At 49.0% G+C, this 20,080-nt stretch overlaps 1 protein-coding gene and 1 long non-coding RNA gene across 8 annotated transcripts in view; one reads left to right on the forward strand and one right to left on the reverse strand.

Moving 5' to 3' along the window:
* The window catches only part of LOC103348646 (uncharacterized), a 105,799-nt gene that overhangs the window by 22,551 nt on the left and 63,168 nt on the right, over positions 1-20,080 (reverse strand). The window contains exon 7 of one of the 7 annotated variants that reach the window (XR_011387466.1): positions 6,305-6,866. The exons of the other annotated variants lie outside the window; for them this stretch is intronic. This is a non-coding gene — a long non-coding RNA (uncharacterized lncRNA). Of the gene's footprint in view, positions 1-6,304; positions 6,867-20,080 lie in introns of those variants that run through there. 7 annotated transcript variants of the gene reach the window in all.
* AKR1B10 (aldo-keto reductase family 1 member B10) lies at positions 7,673-18,571 on the forward strand. The gene is given in 10 exon segments (NM_001267588.1): positions 7,673-7,789; positions 10,336-10,503; positions 12,491-12,607; positions 13,508-13,585; positions 15,754-15,876; positions 16,115-16,221; positions 16,621-16,702; positions 17,302-17,385; positions 17,923-18,005; positions 18,257-18,571. Coding segments are annotated over 10 exon segments (951 nt in total). The 5' UTR covers positions 7,673-7,723; the 3' UTR covers positions 18,300-18,571.

Consider the following 20,080-nt stretch of genomic DNA (forward strand, 5'->3'; position numbering starts at 1 on the left):
ATGGCTGAGGAAGAACTTCTAAGATCAATCCCATTCACAATAGCTACAAAAACAATCAAATACCTTGGAATAAACTTAACCAAGGACGTTAAAGATCTCTACGATGAAAATTACAAAACCTTAAAGAAAGAAATAGAAGAGGATACCAAAAAATGGAAAAATCTTCCATGCTCATGGATTGGAAGAATCAATATCATCAAAATGTCCATTCTCCCAAAAGCAATTTATAGATTCAATGCAATACCAATCAAGATACCGAAGACCTTCTTCTCAGATCTGGAAAAAATGGTGCTGAAATTTATATGGAGGCACAAGAGACCTCGAATAGCTAAAGCAATCTTGTACAACAAAAACAAAGCCGGAGGCATCACAATACCAGATTTCAGGACATACTACAGGGCAGTTGTAATCAAAACAGCATGGTACTGGTACAGAAACAGATGGATAGACCAATGGAACAGAATTGAAACACCAGAAATCAACCCAAACATCTACAGCCAACTTATATTTGATCAAGGATCTAAAACCAATTCCTGGAGCAAGGAACGTCTATTCAATAAATGGTGCTGGGAAAACTGGATTTCCACGTGCAGAAGCATGAAGCAAGACCCCTACCTTACACCTTACACAAAAATCCACTCAACATGGATTAAAGACCTAAATCTACGACCTGACACCATCAAGTTATTAGAGAACATTGGAGAAACCCTTCAAGATATTGGCACAGGCAAAGAATTTCTGGAAAAGACCCGGGACGCACAGGCAGTCAAAGCCAAATCAACTATTGGGATTGCATCAAATTGAGAAGTTTCTTTTTTTTTTTTTTAATTTTTGACAGGCAGAGTGGACAGTGAGAGAGAGAGACAGAGAGAAAGTTCTTCCTTTGCCGTTGGTTCACCCTCCAATGGCCGCCGCGGCCGGCGCACCGCGCTGATCCGATGGCAGGAGCCAGGTACTTATCCTGGTCTCCCATGGGGTGCAGGGCCCAAGCACCTGGGCCATCCTCCATTGCACTCCCTGGCCACAGCAGAGGGCTGGCCTGGAAGAGGGGCAACCGGGACAGAATCTGGCACCCCGACCGGGACTAGAACCCGGTGTGCCGGCGCCGCTAGGCGGAGGATTAGCCTAGTGTGCCGCGGTGCCGGCCAAATTGAGAAGTTTCTGTACTGCAAAAGAAACAGTCAGGAGAGTGAAGAGACAACCGACAGAATGGGAAAAAATATTTGCAAACTATGCAACAGATAAAGGGTTAATAACCAGAATCTACAAAGAGATCAAGAAACTCCACAACATCAAAACAAACAACCCACTTAAGAGATGGGCCAAGGACCTCAATAGACATTTTTCAAAAGAGGACATCCAAATGGCCAACAGGCACATGAAAAAATGTTCAAGGTCACTAGCAATCAGGGAAATGCAAATCAAAACCACAATGAGGTTCCACCTCACCCCGGTTAGAATGGCTCACATACAGAAATCTACCAACAACAGATGCTGGTGAGGATGTGGGGAAAAAGGGACACTAACCCACTGTTGGTGGGAATGCAAACTGGTAAAGCCACTATGGAAGTCAGTCTGGAGATTCCTCAGAAACCTGAGTATAACCCTACCGTTCGACCCAGCCATCCCACTCCTTGGAATTTACCCAAAGGAAATGAAATTGGCAAACAAAAAAGCGGTCTGCACCCTAATGTTTATTGCAGCACAATTCACAATAGCCAAGACCTGGAACCAACCTAAATGCCCATCAACAGTAGACTGGATAAAGAAATTATGGGATATTTACTCTTTAGAATACTATACTGCAGTAAGAAACAACGAAATCCAGTCATTTGCAACAAAATGGAGGAATCTGGAACACATCCTGCTGAGTGAAATAAGCCAGTCCCAAAGGGACAAATACCATATGTTCTCCCTGATTGGTGACAACTGACTGAACACCAAAAAGGAAACCTGTTGAAGTGAAATGGACACTATGAGAAACGGTGACTGTCGCTCCCCCTCTTCGTGGAGGAACGACACAGGACCCTGCGCTGTTCTTTCGTCTGCTCGGCCCTCCCCGGGTTTGCTGCTGGTTCTTCCCGGGTTGGCTACTGTCCCTTCCACCTCCGTGGAAGGGCGGTTCCCCCTGGCCACTTTCCCCACTTCCGCAGGGGAGCGGCACACCGCCGGCCGGCTCTCTCGGGGGCTGCACAGGTGTTCCTTCAGATAGATGTTCCCCTTAGATGTTCCTGGTGCATGCCGTCTCCCTCCTCCCCCATAGTCCTCCTCCGCCAATCCCAACTCCGCCGCCCACACGCCGAGCACGCTGCTCTCCTCCAATCAGGAGCAGGATCAGCTCCTGGAGGTCATCACTCAAGTTGGCAAGAGGCAGCTGCGTAGAAGCTGTTTTCTCCTCTCCCAGCGCCATATTGTGGGAGAGCAGATGCATAGAATAAGTCTTAATTCCAGTAACTTAGTCCAGTCCGGGTTGCTCCCCACAGTGACTTGATCAGCATAGCCCTGACTGTTAATGAACAACTTAATACATTATCCCTCTTAGTAGTTTTTTTTTTTTGTCTGTTCTACTTAATATGACTGGTTTAATTCTGTAAATAATATACAGTTATTCTTAAGTGTTGAAATTTAACTGAAATGTGATCCCTGTTAAACATAAGAGTGGGAATAAGAGAGGGAAGAGATGTACAATTTGGGACATGCTCAAGCTGACTTGCCCCAAATGGGAGAGTTAGAAACATACCAGGGGACTCCAATTTAATCCCATCAAGGTGGCATGTATCAATGCCATCTCACTAGTCCAAGTGATCAATTTCAGTTCACAATTGATCATAATGAAAGGACTAAGAGTCAAAGGGAGCACATAAACAAGTCTAGTACCTGCTAATACTAACCGATAGAATAAATAAAGGGGAGAGTGATCCAACATGGGAAGCGAGATACTCAGCAGACTCATAGAATGGCAGATGTCCTAAACAGCACTCTGGCCTCAGAATCAGCCCTTAAGGCATTCGGATCTGGCTGAAAAGCCCATGAGAGTATTTCAGGCATGGAAAGCCAAGACACTCTGGCAAAAAAAAAAAAAAAAAAAAAAAAAAAAACCATTAAATGAAAGATCTCTGTGAGTGAGATCCCAGTGGAAAGAACAGGTCTTCAAAGAAGGAGGTACCTTTCTCTGAAGGGAGGAGAGAACCTCCACTTTGACTATGACCTTGTCTAAACAAGATAAGAGTCGGAGAACTCAAGGGGCTTCCATAGCCTTGGAAACTCATGACTGGTGCATAGGGAGATTACTGATGCCATAAACAGGAGTGTCAATTTGTAAAGTCAACAACAGGAGTCACTGTGCACTTACTCCTCATGTAGGATCTCTGTCCTTAATGTGCTGTACATTGAGGCTTAATGCTATAACGAGTACTCAAACAGTATATTTCACTTTGTGTTTCTATGGGGGTGCAAACTGTTGAAATCTTTACTTAATGTATACTAAACTGATCTCTGTTAAAAAAAAAAAGAAGAAATTAGCAATTCCCAACTTGACTCTTGCTGGGATTAAACATGACAATAGGTCTGATCTGATTTCATCATCATTTAAAAAATCATCTATTATTTTTCACTTTATGTTTCTGTGTGGGAGCAAACTGTTGAAATCTTTACTTAATGTATGCTAAACTGATCTTCTGTAGATAAAGAGAATCGAAAATGAATCTTGATGTGAATGGAAGGGGAGTGGGAGTGGGAAAGGGGAGGGTTGCGGGTGGGAGGGACGTTATGGGGGGGAAGCCATTGTAATCCATAAGCCGTACTTTGGAAATTTATATTCATTAAATAAAAGTTAAAAAAAATGAAAAAAAAAAGAACACACTCTCCAGTCTAGAAAAGGCTTTCTTAACCTGGGAAGTACCTTAGAGTCCCCTAGGGAGCTTGTTACAATGCAGGCGATTCCATTCCCACGGAATGGAAACATAAATTCACCAAAAGATATATATATATATATATCATATATATATGTTTAAATATGTACAGTATCGCGTCTTCATAATAGCCCTAAACTGGATACATCCCTAGTGCTCATCAATAATAGGATGAAACAAACTATTGTGAGCTTTTCATGGAACACATGTGGTTTTTCCCCCCAGTGGAATACAATACAACCATATCAATAACCAATTAAAAATAAAACTACATCTTCATTTCCCTCTTCACCTTCTACTAGTTTGCTACACTTGTGACTAATCAGAATGTTTGTTCAGCAGATGAAGAATTGGAGGAGGTAACGGCAGGGTGATGTCTAGAATGGCAGCCCTCAGATAAGGGAGGAATTTATGACCACCAGCCACAAACCCCCAAGCCTCATACCAAAGAGACTTTCACCTAATTGGCATCAGGATGACTATCAAAACCCACCCTGGAAAACTGCCCGTCCTTCGTCAATCAGTCGACTACACCCATTTCCCTCCCCAGCTGCCCTCTGGGACCTTCCTGCTTTGACTGTCCTCCTGCTGACCTGCTGATTGGGAAGACCATGTTTGGGACCACAGAGCTGGGGGCACGATCAGCTCTCCTCTCTGGCCCACTGTCAGCCCAGTGTCAAGCAGCCTGAGCCTGATTTTGTTCCCGTAACACGCTGAGCCAAGGGGGTGAGTATCGCAAGCACTCTTGCCAGGGAAAGCAGCGACACAAAATGACACACTAAAGACAGGGTTCCATGGACGCATCTGGCTAAGACTCACGACCAACAACCACTGCTGTGTGGGGTTAGAAGCCAGGGCACTGGGGTAGCCCAAAGTGTGCTGGGAGATGAGTGGGCGGGGGTGCGAAGGGGATTTTGTGTCTGTATCATTGAGTTTCTTCTGGATACGGCTAGGAGAGTGTGAAATTGATAAGCCAATGCTCGCTTTCTAAGCGCTTGTGTGGGTCTCTGTTATATTTCAATAAAGCATCCACTTAGCTAAAAAACAAGTCCGCGACTCGGTGCCAGGCCAGTGTGAAGCCCTTGTGCGTGGGTGTCAGGAGTTGAGAGCTCCCCAGGGGACTGTGAGGTGCGTGCGTCTAGAACCCGTCCACACGTTCTCTGATTCCCCTGCCCTGGAGTGTGGGCTGTTCTCGGAAACCCACCGCTAATTCAGCCTTGTGGGCTCCCCCTGGGTCCCTCCCTGTCTGATCACCTGCTTTGGGGGCAGCCGGCTGCCATGTTGCCAGGATGCTCAGGCAGCCCTGTGGAGAGATGCAGGTGGCGAGGAGCCGAGGCCACCCGCAAACTTCCTCGCGAGCGACTGTTTTCAAGTGGAGCCTTCAAGCGGCTGACAGTTTGACTGAACCGGAGAGAACAGGCGCTGGAACCCCCACCCCCACCCCCAGCGGCCTCTGAATTCTGAGCCACAGACACTGTGAGCTAATCGATGTTGTTTTCAGCCGTTTAGGTTTTGGGCTGATTTGTTATGCAGCACTAGGTACTAATAGAGCAGAGAACTCCCTTCTCACGTCTCCAGCACCGTGGAATCCCTAGCCACAGGACCCACCCGTACCGCTCCCCCAGCTCCCAGGCACGCAATGCGCAGGCTGTGCATAGTCATACAAGATGCGCGTGGGCTCACCTTTTGGCCGGTTTCCACGGGGCTGCCCTCGCTGCACTGTCCCGGGGCTCAGGGGTCATCCGGTGAGTGGGCTCCCCTTGGCCTCACTCACCTAGACGCCCTGAATTCCCTGCAGCTCCCCTGGAGTCTGGGTGTCCATCCTAGACCGTGGCGGGTGGACACAGCTCTGGTGGGAATGGGACTGCCCGACTCAGCTGGGTGTCCCCAGATACGCCCCCTACTGTTAACAATAGTCATCTCTAACCGTGGCAGTGTGGATGCTTTGTTATTTTCTTAATACTTTCTTTTCTGTGTTCTCTCTCTTTTTTTCTCAAAGAGCATCTGTTACTTTGACAACATTAAAAATGAGAATACAAAATCTTAAATCTAAGGAGATTCAGAAAGTTCTCAGCACTTTATAAATGACTACCGAGACATCACACACAGCAGAGCAGGAACGTGTATTCTACTAAGTGGCACTGGGGGAACTTCCCATTGAGGGGAAAAAGACAATTTTGATCCATTTCTCACGTGAAAAACTAAGAGATCTTGCTCAAGAGAATTAGCCACCATGTGTCCAGAGCTTTATTTACAATGAAATTCCTTAAGATGTTATTTATTTATAACAGAAACTGGAAAATACCTAAATCACTAAGATGGGCGAAGTTATAGAATGAATGAGAGATTCATGAAACAGCATCATTAATAACGATTAAAAAGGTCTGATGTAAAAGCAATTTTAAAGTTTTAATTAATGTATGAAAATATGTGTTAACTTTAAAACTGTAATGCCGCATAGTAAAATTATATGTGTAATATAGAGAGCAATATACATATACATGCAGATAAAGCAGAAAAGTGCCTGGGGAAATGGCATTGCGGCACTGAACTCTTGAGCAGCGGGAAAACACGTGATTCATGTTTTACCTTGTTTATAATCTCCATTACTTGCATTTTCTTTTTATTTTAAAGACTTATTTATTTGAAAGAGTTACACAGAGAGAGAAGGAGAGGCAGAGAAAGAGAGAGGTCTTCCATATGATGGTTCACTCCCCAGTTGGCCACAACAGCTGGAACTGCGCTGATCCGAAGCCAGGAGTTTCTTCCGGGTCTCCCACATGGGTGCAGGGGCCCAAGGACTTGCGCCATCTTCTACTGCTTTCCCAGGCCACAGCAGAGAGCTGGATTGGAAGTGGAGCAGCCGGGACTAGAACCAGCGCCCATGTGGGATGCTGGCGCTTCAGGCCAGGGCTTTAACCTGCTGCACCACAGCGCCAGCCCCACTTGCATTTTCTATAATGAGTATACAGCATCTTATAAGCAAAGTTTTTTTTTTTAAGGCACAAGATTTTTAAAAGTAATTACAAACACAACTGATATGGCCCCCAAATCCTAAATAAACAAATGAAAGACACGAGCAGAAAAAGATCCTGTCCGAGTGGTCAACAGGAAATTAATTCTCACGCTGGGGAATCTGTTAGGTACAAATAAAAGTATTTGCACTTCTATTTTCTATTTATGTAATTAGCAAACGCAAACGATAGGTGAGGCTCACGAAAGCTGTCAGACTCACTTGGCGTCACTCGTGTCAAGCCCTCGCCAAAAATAATGATCAGTGGAGCCCGGAGGTCTTCATCGAAGACAAGAACCGTTCACCAAGATCCTGCTGGAATCTCAAACCTGCTCAAGGCCACTGCTCAGAACTGTTTGTGTAATCTCTAATGACCCTTCCACGTACGTCTGTTATGGTCCTCACTTTGTTTGAAATACTTCCCCTTATCTCAGCCTCCTCCCTGTGAAAGGGGCTGACTACAGCGCACATAGCCCAGCGCCTGCTGAACAAGTTGCGAGTACCGGGAGAATTCTGCTCTGTAGGTCGTTTAAATTAACAATCCCCTAAGTGTCACTCATAAAGTAATTCATGGCTTGGTGCCAGGGAGACTTTGCCCAAGGCTGCCCTTGTTCAAAACTCATTTCCCTGTAATCTCTTTTACAGAAGGCTGGATGGAACCCACTTCCTGTGCATGCGCTTGCCCAGGGCTGGGCTGGCTCCTCCCACCCCTCCCACCCCCTTCCCACCCCTGGCAGGCAGGCTGCTTAAACAGGACGGAGGCCGCCCAGCAGCAGGCGAGGAGGACTCCGCACCAGCCATGGCCACCTTCGTGGAGCTCAGCACCAAAGCCAAAATGCCCATTGTGGGCCTGGGCACCTGGAAGGTAAAGTGCACGCCTCGGGCCGTCTTCCTCCCTCGGCCTTGGGCTCCCTCTCCTCTCTGTTCAGTGGGAAGGCCCCCCTGGGGGTGGCCGGGCGCTTTGCGTGGGCGAGATCCATTCTAGGAGCCAGGAGCAGGAGTTCCCGGCTGGCTTTTTCCAGCAGTTTGCTAGCAAGTATCGAATTTCAAGCAGCTGGACTTGAAATACACACACGCACACACTCACACGCACACGCACACACACACACACACGCACACAGGGGCACAGTTGTTTTCTAGAGCATTTTCTCTTTTGTAGCGGCATCTGCTAAAACGTTCCCTGGCTCTGTGGCACTTAAAGGGGCCCAGCATTTTATGAGTTTGCTGCTCCAGGGCAGTTGAGAGAAGAGAAGACATCCCATGCTGTCCCCTCCTCTGCTGTGGGCTTGGGACCCGCAGACGCAGTGTGGCCCAGTGCAGAAACTCAGACCCCTTCCCAGGCTACTGACTTGGCACCTGCACTTGAACACGGCCTCCAGGTGGTTCCCGTGCACAACAGTCACCGCGGGGCTCAGGCCCCGGAGCCTAGGCTGGAGGTCAAGAGCCCAGCTCGCTCCCTGGCCCCTGCCCCCAGGAGCTGTGTTAATTTCAGCCTGCCCTAAGGCCCACCCAGTGCTCCCTGACTTGCAGCCGACTTCTGCCCTCTTGGGGTACGTTTGACGTGGCATTTTCTAATGCTGGCTCCCCACCCCCCCCATTTCTCTCAATGAGGCCCTAACCTAACCAGGTACTGGGTGTTCCTCCGCTGACTTCAAGGCACAGCTCCCTGATGGCTCTTTGTCCTGCGGCCCTCTTTGCTTCTTCACACCCCACCTTGCCGTCTCTTGGGTTGGAGGCTGGGGTCCCTCTTGGCTTCAGCACGAGTTTGCTGTCTGCATGCATTCTCGGTGTACATGGGTGAGCACCAGGCCCGTCTGATGGAGGCTGAGGCTCTCTTGTTTGAACAGCAGAACTGGCCTCACATCGGAGCTTCGACCTTTGATGAACATGATCTTTGATCTTTTCCGCATCTCCAGGGGCTCTGCTCGCCCCCAGGGACATGGACCAGACGTGAATTTTCAGGATAGGATGTGAGGATTATGATGGGAGCTGTTTTCAAGCCGTGGGGATGAGTTCGGTTTCCAAGCTTGTGTGCTCATCGGCGGAGGTGGAGGGGGAGTTGGAAGGGGACCCAGGGTTGCCGCGGAGTTGCTGGTAGCAATTCCTTGTCCCAGCAGTGCGGTGGCTGTGCGTCTCTGTTTTGTGTGCTTGTCGTGTGTTTGTTCTTTCTTGTGGAAGAGGTTTAAAGAAGGTTTTATCAGAGGTTGTAAATACTTTATTCCCCCCTTCACTGTCTTGGTTAAGCTAGAACTGATGGTGGTGTTTCCAGGTCTGTCTTTTTGCCTTGAACGTGGAAAAGAGACGTCATTCTTACAAAGGCTTCCATCTGCCCCCTTCCTGACACGGGTTATATAACGGCTGCATCTGCTGAGCCCACCTTTGGGACAGGCGATGGGCTAAAGAACTTTCTCCACATTTTTTTTTAAAGATTTTATTTATTTATTTGACAGGTAGAGTTACAGACAGTGAGAGGGAGAGAAAGAAAGGTCTTCCATCCCCTGGTTCACTCCCCCAATGGCCACAACCACCTGAACTGAGCTGATCAGAAGCCAGGAGCCTCCTTTGGGGCTCCTATGCAGGTGCAGGGGCCCAAGGACTTGGGCCATCTTCCACTGCTTTCCCAGGCCAGAGCAGAGAGCTGGATCAGAAGTAGAGCAGCCAGGACTCGAACTGGCGCCCCTATGGGATGCCGGTGCCGTAGGTGGAGGATTAACCTACTGTACCGCAGTGCCGGCCCTCTCCACATTTTGGTACACAATCATCGCACCGCAATGGTGCTAGGAGGCAGGGGTTTGATCATTGCCATTTTGCAGGCAGGGTTTAGAGAGAATAATCTGCAAGGCCCACATACCTGCTATGTGTTGGGGTGTGGATTTATCTTGTAGGGACCGTTTTCCAGATCCTAATCACCCCTGGAGGAACTCTGGGCAAATTCCCCTGAAATAGCCTGGAGTCTCGTTGTCAGCTGGGTCTTTAGTAATTGGCAGGTGGGGTGGGGGCATTTCAGGATGATCCTGCATTATACGGGAATAACTTTATTTAGGATAGAACATGAGGTCATCGTCTTAAAATTAATTCGCTGTTAATCTTTTTTATTTTGGAAAGTTTTCTGCAGTGTGTTTCCCTCCTACGTGTCCCACGGAAAAACGGGAGCCCAGTGGGGCCTAGTTTGGAGACAGTGGGCCACGTGGAGCCCAGTGGGGCCTGGTTTGGAGACAGTGGGCCACGTGGAGCCCAGTGAGGCCTGGTTTGGAGACAGTGGGCCACGTGGAGCCCAGTGGGGCCTGGTTTGGAGACAATGGGCCACCCGGAGCCCAGTGGGGCCTGGTTTGGAGACAGTGGGCCACCCGGAGCCTGCTGGAGATGGCCCTGGGACACGAGCACCCAATGGTCTTCTCTGTTGCTGTTCAGTCTCCTCCAGGCCAAGTCAAGGATGCAGTGAAGGCAGCCATTGACGCCGGCTATCGCCACATCGACTGCGCCTACGTCTATCAGAATGAGAACGAGGTGGGAGAAGCCATCCAGGAGAAGATCAGAGAGAAGGCCGTGAAGCGGGAGGACCTCTTCATTGTCAGCAAGGCACGTGTGGCCTGTGGGGGGAGGCTCAGCTTCAGGGCACGAGGCGTGGGGATTTGGGCAGCACCGTGAACTCCGCCAGCCTTCCCTGTACGTGCTCACACCCCAACCCTCTCACCTCAGCCTTTCTCCTGGCCCTGCACACACAGCTCCCCATCCACACCAGCACCGGAATCCTAGAGATGCCGCTGCCACCCGCTCTCTGAGCTGCTTTTCCCACAGTGGGGGTGGGGGGTGTGGCGCCAGTGAGCCTTGGGCTGCCCCTGGCCTCCTTGTCCCCTGTCAGTGGAGTCCACCTTCCCAGTGGCAGTCAGAGGCCAAGGCCACGGTCAGGGGCTGGTACTGACACCCACCTTTTGGTACTGTGCTGTCAGGGACTATGGCCCTGAGGTCCTAGGCCAGTGGGTGTTTTGGAAACAGTGAGAACATTTTTTGCTACATACAGATTTCTTTTTATTTCAGTCTAGTCAAAAATGAGATAGAAAAATGTTATAAAAAAAGAAAGAGGGAATGTTAGATGTAAGGGGGTTAAGAATCATTGGCGCCATATTATACATACATAACTTGTTAGAAAAGCACTAATTCCAAGTACTTGGAAAGTGCAGATAGATACTACTGTGTCCCTGGCCAAGTCTGGATAAACTCCTTGTAAAGTCATCACCTGGGGTCTGCTAGGTTTGGAGATATGGAAGTGCAAAAAAGGGTCCACCTGCCCCCAAAGATGTAAGACTGTTTAAAATACATTTCCAATTGTTTATTTAGATAAATGGAACACGTTTCATCTATATAGTTTTAAGAACGTAGTCTTCTCCATCCTACCCTCCTTCCCTCGCCTCCACCCTTCCTCCTCACTCTTATCTTGTGTTTGTGTTAATCTTTGCAATGATGTTCTTTCTCCTTCCTTCCTTCCTTCCTTCCTTGCTCTAGAAGATCCTAGTTTAGTGGTAATGTAGACAATGGTTATAAACAACAGTTAAATGTAGAAATGACCATCTCACCCATATATAGTAAAGTTGAAAGTAATCACAGGTCATTAAAAGGAGTGTTTAAAATTTAAAAGCTAGACACAATTCTGTCCTCAGAGTCACCAGCCAAGGAAGGAAACAACACAGAAAAATAAACATTGAATGAGTGACTCAATATGCTAAACAATGTAAGAAGCATAAAGAATGCCAAGAGTTGAAAAAAATTGCCCTCGACCTTTAAGAGATGTGATTGACTTGCTGAGTCATGATGACTTAGCATACTAAATCCTTCATCTTAATCGGTTTTATTAAACATGGCCCATCCCTAGGTTAGATCAAGCTGCAAATCCACAAGCAGGGAGCATGAGTGTGATGGGCGCTTTCCCACTCTAGTCCTGCTGAAACTGAGCCCTGTCCCTGATGTCTTTAATGTAGACTTTGTCAGACCCTAATCCTCCCTTATCGTGTGGTTCCTCTCTCTTCAGTGTGGTGATTACAAGTCAACACCTTGCTAAAGATTAACTCATTCATTTAGGGATTGGTACAAAGATCAGGCCATCCTTGTAGGACTCCAGATTGTTAGAATTCAATGATTACCTCTTTGGTCACCATCCTACCGCTAAACTCCATTTTGAGATGTTTTATTGATCGAACCAAGTCACAACCAGCCTACCTATAGACCCCAAGTGGGCTGGAGCTCACTTTACCATCACAGCCTCCGGTCGCTGACCAGTCCAAGGAAGGCTGTGTGCACTGTGGAGTGTCACATAGTACTCAGAGCTTTCGGCTGTAAAATTCATTCACCGCCCTTCGTCCCTTGGGGGAGTCTAGAAATGAAGCCATAGCTACTGAACTCCTTGCTGTGTGCGCTAAAAAATAAACTCCTTCTTTCTTCCACCGCCTGGGGTCAGTGATTGGCTGTTGTGGGCTGGGTCATCAGAGCTGGTTGTGGAGGTCTAGAACAGTGCCTTCAGCCAGGTTGGGGGTGTTCTCTGACACCAGTGCCTTGTCATTGCCCTCTGCAGCTGTGGCCTGCCTTCTTTGAGAAAAAACTTATGAGGGAAGCCTTCAAGAAGACCCTCACGGATCTGAAGCTGGAGTATCTGGACCTGTATCTCATCCACTGGCCACAGGGCCTTCAGGTGAGCGCTGTTCGCTGCGCCCACCTTTAATCTGGAGCAGACGCGGGGAAAGAGCAGCCAGAGCCGTGTCAAGACTTGGAGTGGAGTGGGCGCCTCTGTGCTGAGCAGAAGGGCAGGGCCCGGAAGAGAGGCTGAAGCCATGCGTGCTGCTGACGTGCCTGGTTTTCTTGCAGCTGTGCCTGAGAGAGGCCAGGATTCCTGGCAGCCCGAGAAAGCTGCCGCTGCCATACCCCCGGTTTCCTTCCCAGGACTCCTGTTAGGACACTGTTGCTCAGGGATGCCTCCGGTTCAGTCCTTTTGTTTATCAAAGCACACCCTGGGAGGGGCCTCTCAGGAAAAGCCCCAGGATGCAGAAACTGGAAGGTCCAGCTTGCACCTGTGAGGCAGCCTTCCTTGCCTAAGGCTCCACTCCTGAGGGGTGGGAGGGCCAGGAATCCCCCTCCTCTCCCGCTTTGGGCCAGCCTGGACGATGAAGGCCCCGCCCTAACTCTGGGCTTCTCGGGGCTGCAAGCACAGAGACGCACCAACGTCTTCCCCCAGAAAACCACATCCTTGAGCTCTGCCTCCCGACTACTGACGGCCAAGTTTAAGTTTACCTCCAAGTATGTACTTGTGATCTGGGGGTCTGAGGTTCATGTCCATGGCACGGTGGTGGCTTCTGGAATGTGCTAACCATGGATGTTCAGGTCAGCCCGGCAGTTTCTGAAATATCAGCACTTAGACGCCACAGTAGACGGATAGCGACATTTTACTTAAACGCACGCGCTTGCAGTGTGCACTCTGAGCTTGGGAAGCTGTTATGGAGATGTGCACCTGAGCACCAGCCGGATCCTGAAACCTGTTTCAGAGGACCAGGTACCCAGATGTGGACTCTAATAAGCTTTTGTTCTGCATTTACAGCCTGGGAAGGAAATATTCCCCAAAGACGAAAAAGGCAACTACCTCACCAGTAAACTCACGTTCCTGGATGCCTGGGTGGTAGGTTCCAGCTTCTTACTATATTTGCAGACAACTCCACTCTGCGGTGCCACAGTCCGTGTCCCAGATGCTATCGAATTTCCTCACTGTTTTTCTTTAGTTTTTCTAACTCCTTCCTTAATACATTTGGCTTTTGGGTCCACTTGCCTCTATTTACGTTGTCAAGACTAACATGGAGTCCCCAGATGAAACTGGCAGTGCAGTGAGCCCCAGTTTGGGAACTCTGCATGCTGTTTTCACACTGCGGAGAGGGGCTTGGGACAGGGCCTGTGGCCTGGTCTATGTGTTTTAGCGGAGTCATCTGCAGTAAGCTAGTTAACTCCTAGAAGCCTCAGTTTGCTCACCTTAAACAAACCTTGCAATACATTCTAATGACATGTGTCTTTCAGGATGTGGTAAAGACTAAAACAGATAAGATATCAGGAAGTTTAGCATAGAGCCCATTTAATCATTCAACCCCATAAGCTAGGGTTGTTTTCTCTACATAAAAATGATGACATTGAGACCGAGAAAGGTTGGTTGGCTCAGGTTATAGGCCAAGCATGTGAAAGAGTTGCGATAAGACCCCATTCTCTGTGACTCCCAAGTTCAACTCCAAGGCCCCTAGCAAAGTGCCTGGCACACAGTGAATGTGTATGCGAACTTCCGAGGACAGGAGTGCATGCTTCTCAGATCACATCATGGCCTATTTCACATAATTCATATTCAACATGGAAGTAAGTGAAGAAAAGTTTCTCTCTGAGAATTTCCTCTTAAGCCACTCTATCTTCTTGCAGCTGGGAGTAGAAAACAAAGCAAAGGGGCAAACTGTAGATGAACAGTGACAGAGAGACATCAAGAAGTGACTGTGTTGTTTTATCAGCTGTCTGTGCGGGGGCATGTGCACATGGGAGGTGGTGCTGTACTTCATAGCTTGAAGATGTATCCCGCCCAGTCTTTCTGAAGAGTGTCGTGTAGACATGATTACGTTAACTGTCACTGTGCTGAGGGCCATTTATTCAGAAGTCCCCACAAGCACAGCATACGCTGTTCTTGCTGCCTTGAACTTCAGCAGCCAGCAGTAATAAAATGTAGATGGCCAAACTGATGTGGTAACTGAGGGAGGGGTAATGAAGCAAAGAAATCACCTCACAGGGTTAACAGCCTTGTAAGTGGACTTAAAGGGATTATCATTAAATGTATCTAATGGTAGAAAGTCTATTAAAGGGAAGTAAGAAAAAATTACAAACATTTCTGTAGACTGGTTTTAAAGATGTTCTGAAGCTCTCTGAATCTTATCTAAAAGAAAAAAACAAAACACACAGAAAACTACCAGTCACAATAAAGAGCCACCTGTGCTAAAACCTTTAGGTTTGCTCATCAAGGCTGTGTCATTTGTAGTTGAATTTGGCAAGTCAAAACTAGCAGTTAAAAAACCCCAATGATTTATATCATGCAGAGTCATACTAAATAGATTATTAGAAATACTGTATGTCACGAGCAAAAAGTGAATCCAGTACTCTTGGGAAAATTTCAGAAAGACAACAATTTGTGATGCATATCCACTACCTTCCTCATATAACCAACTACAAATCCATGTAAGCTGTGAACTGGTTGAATCCTACAAAGAGGGCGCAAAGCACAGGTTGAAAAATTCTGTGTGTGTGTGTGTTTTACATAAGTTCTTTTGCCTTAATGATCATACAGATCATTATCCAACTACATGGTCTCAAATACTTCTTTGATATATTCACTAAAAGAAATCTATTAAGTGGACAGGGGCCAGACTTCAGCCCCGTTCAGCCCCTTTGCTGGGTACCCCTGCAGGCACAGTCAGCCTGCATGGACCTCCCCCTACTGCAAACCAAACCGTGGCTGGGGTGGGAGACAAGCGACCCAGAACTCAGACAAGTGATGCGTCTGCACAGGCGACAGCCTCTTCCCCAGCTAGCCCAGGCCGCACGGGCTTGGGTGAGGCAAGAGTGGCAGACATGTAGACCTTTCATCTTCACTTCCGCTTTCACTCAGGCTGGGAAGGGCCAGTGGGGCTGGAAGCAAGCCTTGATGGGCACTTGTGGCCTGGGCTTCGCTAGCCCTGCTGCAGTGGGTCCTTTCTCCTACTTCAGAGAGGGCTAAGCCAAGCCTGGGTCCCCTTAGAACTGCCTGAAAGCTGTTCCCTTCTGTGACAGGCCCTGGAGGAGCTGGTGGATGAAGGGCTGGTGAAAGCTCTTGGAGTGTCCAACTTCAACCATTTTCAGATCGAACAGATCCTGAACAAGCCTGGGCTGAAGCATAAGCCAGTGACTAACCAGGTAAATTCTGCTGACTACAAGGGGGAGGGTCTTGCCCTCTTACTCCTTAAACCGCGGGAGGCAAGGCCAGTGCTTTGTGCCATATCTCAGCTCAGGGGTCAGGGACCGGGATGCTTTGGGGAGGTGGGAGACAGATCTCAGGGTGTGGTTCGGCAAGTCCCACAGTGTGTGGAACCCCGTATGAGCAGCTCAGAAGCAGGCCAACTTCCCGAGTGATGAGGATCGTGTGCTTTTTCAGGTCGAGTGTCACCCGTACCTCACGCAGGAGAAACTGATCCAGTACTGCCACTCCAAGGGCATCACTGTCACAGCCTACAGCCCCCTGGGCTCTCCGGACAGACCTTGGTGAGGCTTCTGAGCACTGCATCTTTTGCTTGATACGCTTGAGAATATGATTGGCTAATGGCTGGGTGAGACTAAGTCGCTGAAAAGAAAAATGTGTCCACGGCAATGTGTTGGGCATATCTAAATGGCATGATAGTTGGGGAAGAAGAAAGGGAATTAAGAGAAGCATGGCGACATGCCTGTGGGTCTAAGACCACGCTGGTTCAGCCACCTGGAGTTGCACCACCTGTGTGCAATGCTGTGCCTGCAGAGCCCGCGGCGCCCACGGGAAAGACCTGGAGGCCTCAGGCCCTCGAGCTAGCCTTGCAGGTGCAGAAGGCCGAGAGGGCACTGGAGTGGTGCTCATCTGCATATGGTCGCCATGGTGATGCCTCACCCCCACCATCTTTCTGCTTCTAGGGCGAAGCCTGAGGACCCTTCCCTGCTGGAGGATCCCAAGATTAAGGCGATTGCTGCAAAACACAAGAAAACCGCAGCCCAGGTACAGTGTGGGCTTTTAATTTTCTATTCCGAAACCTATTCTTCCAGTCTTGTGTTGTCTTCATTTAACTCGGTGAAGGGGAGGAAAAGAGGAGAAAAGTCCCCTCCAGTGTCTCCTTGGAAGTCTGCGGGGACCTCCGGGAGACCCGGGGGCACTGGAACATGGCCCGCCTCCCTTGACGGCTTCCCGGCAGCAGCGAGCGCGCAGCCTTGGTCTCGCGCCTGTGTTCCATCCCAGCTCTGCTGCTTCTCAGCCTGATCGCCCCACGCCTCTGTCCTTCTCCTTTTTTTTTTTTTTTAATAATGATTTATTTCATTTATTTGAAAGGCTGGGAGAGAGAGAGAGAGAGAGAGAGACATACACAGAGAGAGGTCTTCCATGTACTGGTTCACTCCCCAAATGGCTGTAGTGGCCGAAGTTGGGCCAGGCCAAAGCCAGGAGCCAGGAGCTTATTCTGGGTCTCCCCTGTGGGTCGCTGCCCACAGTTCAGGAGCCCACTGTCGAAGTCTGCAGTGCTGTGGGATAGAGAGGTGGCTTTCCCTTTCAGCATAAGGAGGTCTCCTTGTAGGGAAGAGGAACATGGGGTTCCCTCTGCACAGGTTCTGATTCGCTTCCAAGTCCAGAGGAACGTGATTGTGATTCCCAAGTCTGTGACACCGGCCCGCATCATCGAGAACTTTCAGGTAAGACCCCGGCAGGTGTCTTGATTAAGTTCACTTGAACTTAACCAAACGGGAACAAACAAGTATCAATCTCACACTGCGGAGATTGCTGACCCATGGCCACGGCCGTGCTGGGGGTGGTGACTGGTCAAGCCCTGTGAGGTCTGGACATGGCTGCACCTCACACCACAGAGAGGACCCTTGTTGGCCCTGAGCAGGTGGGCCATGGGCCACGCACAAGAACAGGCTGTTCTGGCCTAAATGTCCACCTCCTAGCACAGAGGAGGTAGGGACTGAACTTGAAAGACTATCTCGGAAGAACCCGTTGATCCATCAGGGAGCGCAGACATGGCACACACGTGTGCTTTATGCCTGTAAGTCGGGGCTCCCTCCCTTAGGATCACTAAACCCTACAGACACTCCAGTCTCTGAGTACAGAAAAACCTGTCTTCAGTGGCCATGATGGGAGAGACTCCTGAGGCCAGTTTATGCTATGGGAGTGAGCTGGATCGGATATTCTACCAGAACTGGTGATGTCTTGCAACTCTCACCTTCCAGGTCTTTGACTTTAAGCTGAGTGACGAGGAGATGGCCACCATCCTCAGCTTCAACAGAAACTGGAGGGCCTGTCACGTGGAGTTGTAAGTAGCACAGACTGAGCTAGGAGGGCCCCCAGGAGTTTTCGGGAACTGGGAGAGGCTCCCTGAGTGTGAGCTGTCCTTGCGAGTGCCTCTAGTGCCCCAGGGACTGCCTGCCTGCCCTTCCTGACCACTCACAGCCCGCAGGTGCTTGTCTGTGAGCAGAGAGGTGACAGGTGCACCAGAGAATGCCTTGGAGACCAGTTGCTGCTTTTGTGGAATACACCCTTCTTTTTGTCTTTCTTTCTCTGTAGCATGTCTCATTTGGAGGGCTATCCCTTCCATGCCGAGTACTGAAGCTGTGTCCCCCGATGAGGCCACCTGGTGGATTCTGTCTTCACTCAAGTGTAACTCCACCTGAGTCCTCACTTCTCTGCATCTGTTGTAGCCGGCTCAAGGCAGTGCTGTGTCTACAGCTGTCTGTTCAAGCAGGCACAGACTGCCAGTGAAGTACGACTAGGATAAGCAAATGGTAAACTTTTTTATCTGATCCGATGCTTGTCCAATGCCAGAAACGCTCCTAATGCTGATCATATGTACATAAGAAAATAAATAATCATAGTAACCAACATGCATTGTGAGTTTACTATGCGCCAATATTTTCTTATGGGTGAAGTCACTGACTCCTTGATGCAACCCCTTTGAGGAAGGCATTCTCATCATTCACGTTTTCCCAGAGAGGGAAGGCCAAGGACCTTCTCAAGGCCGCTCATGTGGTTAGGAACTGAACCAAATTTCAAAGGCGGACAGGCTCCAGGAGAGCTCAGTGCAATTTGTTAACCTCTTCCTGTCTCCTCCTGACACCCACCTACCTACCTAACTTTGCAGGCCTCTCTCTCTTCCTTTCTTTCTTCCTTCCTTTCTTCCTTCCTCTACTCATTCCCTTTTTTGCCCTCTCACCTTGCCTCTAACACACTGCATGCTCAAGAGTCCATGCCAGTGGTGGCGGAGCCTGTGAAATCCACAGAGGTGCCATGTTCCCTGAGAGAAAGGTACGGCACATCCCAGGGAGTCAGCTGGGACACAGGCGAACCTGAACAGACATGCTTCCCATGGGCATCCACCTGGAACATTTCATTTTTTCTGTATTAATTTCTCTCTAGGAAACGTTACCTATACATAGAAATGTATAGAGAACAGCAACTGGCCACCCGCCTTGCAAATTCAACAGATATTAACATGTTTCTATAGTTGCTCCAATACCTTTAAAATATACCTATTAAAGAAATTAAGTGGTTACCGACTTAGTTGAGGACTTCTGTGTACCTCTCCCTCTCCCCATTCCTGCCTCGCTCTGCAGGAGTAAATCCCCATCCTTGAACTGCTAAGTCACCTCATCCTCTGCTGGTCATTTGTCTCCTGGCTCTCAGATCCATTTCCTGCCCTTACATTCCATTATCCTGCCGTGGGGGAGTGTGGTGGAATGAGAAGGCCATGCCAAGATGGCCACTGGCAACAGAAACTGCCTGGCAATAGGCTGTGATTGGATGGTTTTGGAAACCACATGACTGTGGAGCCTGCCTGGCAACAGGCTGTGATTGGATGGCTTTGGAAACTGCCTGGTAACAGGCTGTGATTGGTTAGGGCATAGACTGCCCCTTGACCAGATTGGCTGTCTTGACTATATAAGCTGCTGTACCAACTGAAATAAATGAGTCTGCAGGCTGTTCACCTCAGGCCTGCTTTCGCCCGACTCCCGGGGTCTGTGTGGTGACTCCACGCCTCTTCCCCCCACCACGCTTTTCCTCTCAGGAATGAATCCACAGCAACAGGGGAGGGGCTTCCTAGCCAACTGGCTGCTTCTGGGTGTATTCAGTGAGAGGCCTGTTGGGAGATGGAAGGACGGGAGGCAGGGGAAAGCCAGGGGTACAGTCGCCTTGTGTGGCATCTCCAGCTGACGTCTCCTTTCCCCCGGGTCTCAGCTCTTGCCAGCCAGATAGACAGCCCACCTCCTGTCTATCTCTGGCCAATGTGTGGCTTCTGGAATTCAGAAACATCACCTCCCCGTGTCCTCCGTTCCTAGGCATGGTCACCCCCTCCCTTTTGAGATCCCAGCTCTTTCATCACGTGTGTCATCA

Source organism: Oryctolagus cuniculus, chromosome 3 (assembly GCF_964237555.1).
Source record: "Oryctolagus cuniculus chromosome 3, mOryCun1.1, whole genome shotgun sequence".
Lineage (NCBI taxonomy): Eukaryota > Metazoa > Chordata > Mammalia > Lagomorpha > Leporidae > Oryctolagus > Oryctolagus cuniculus.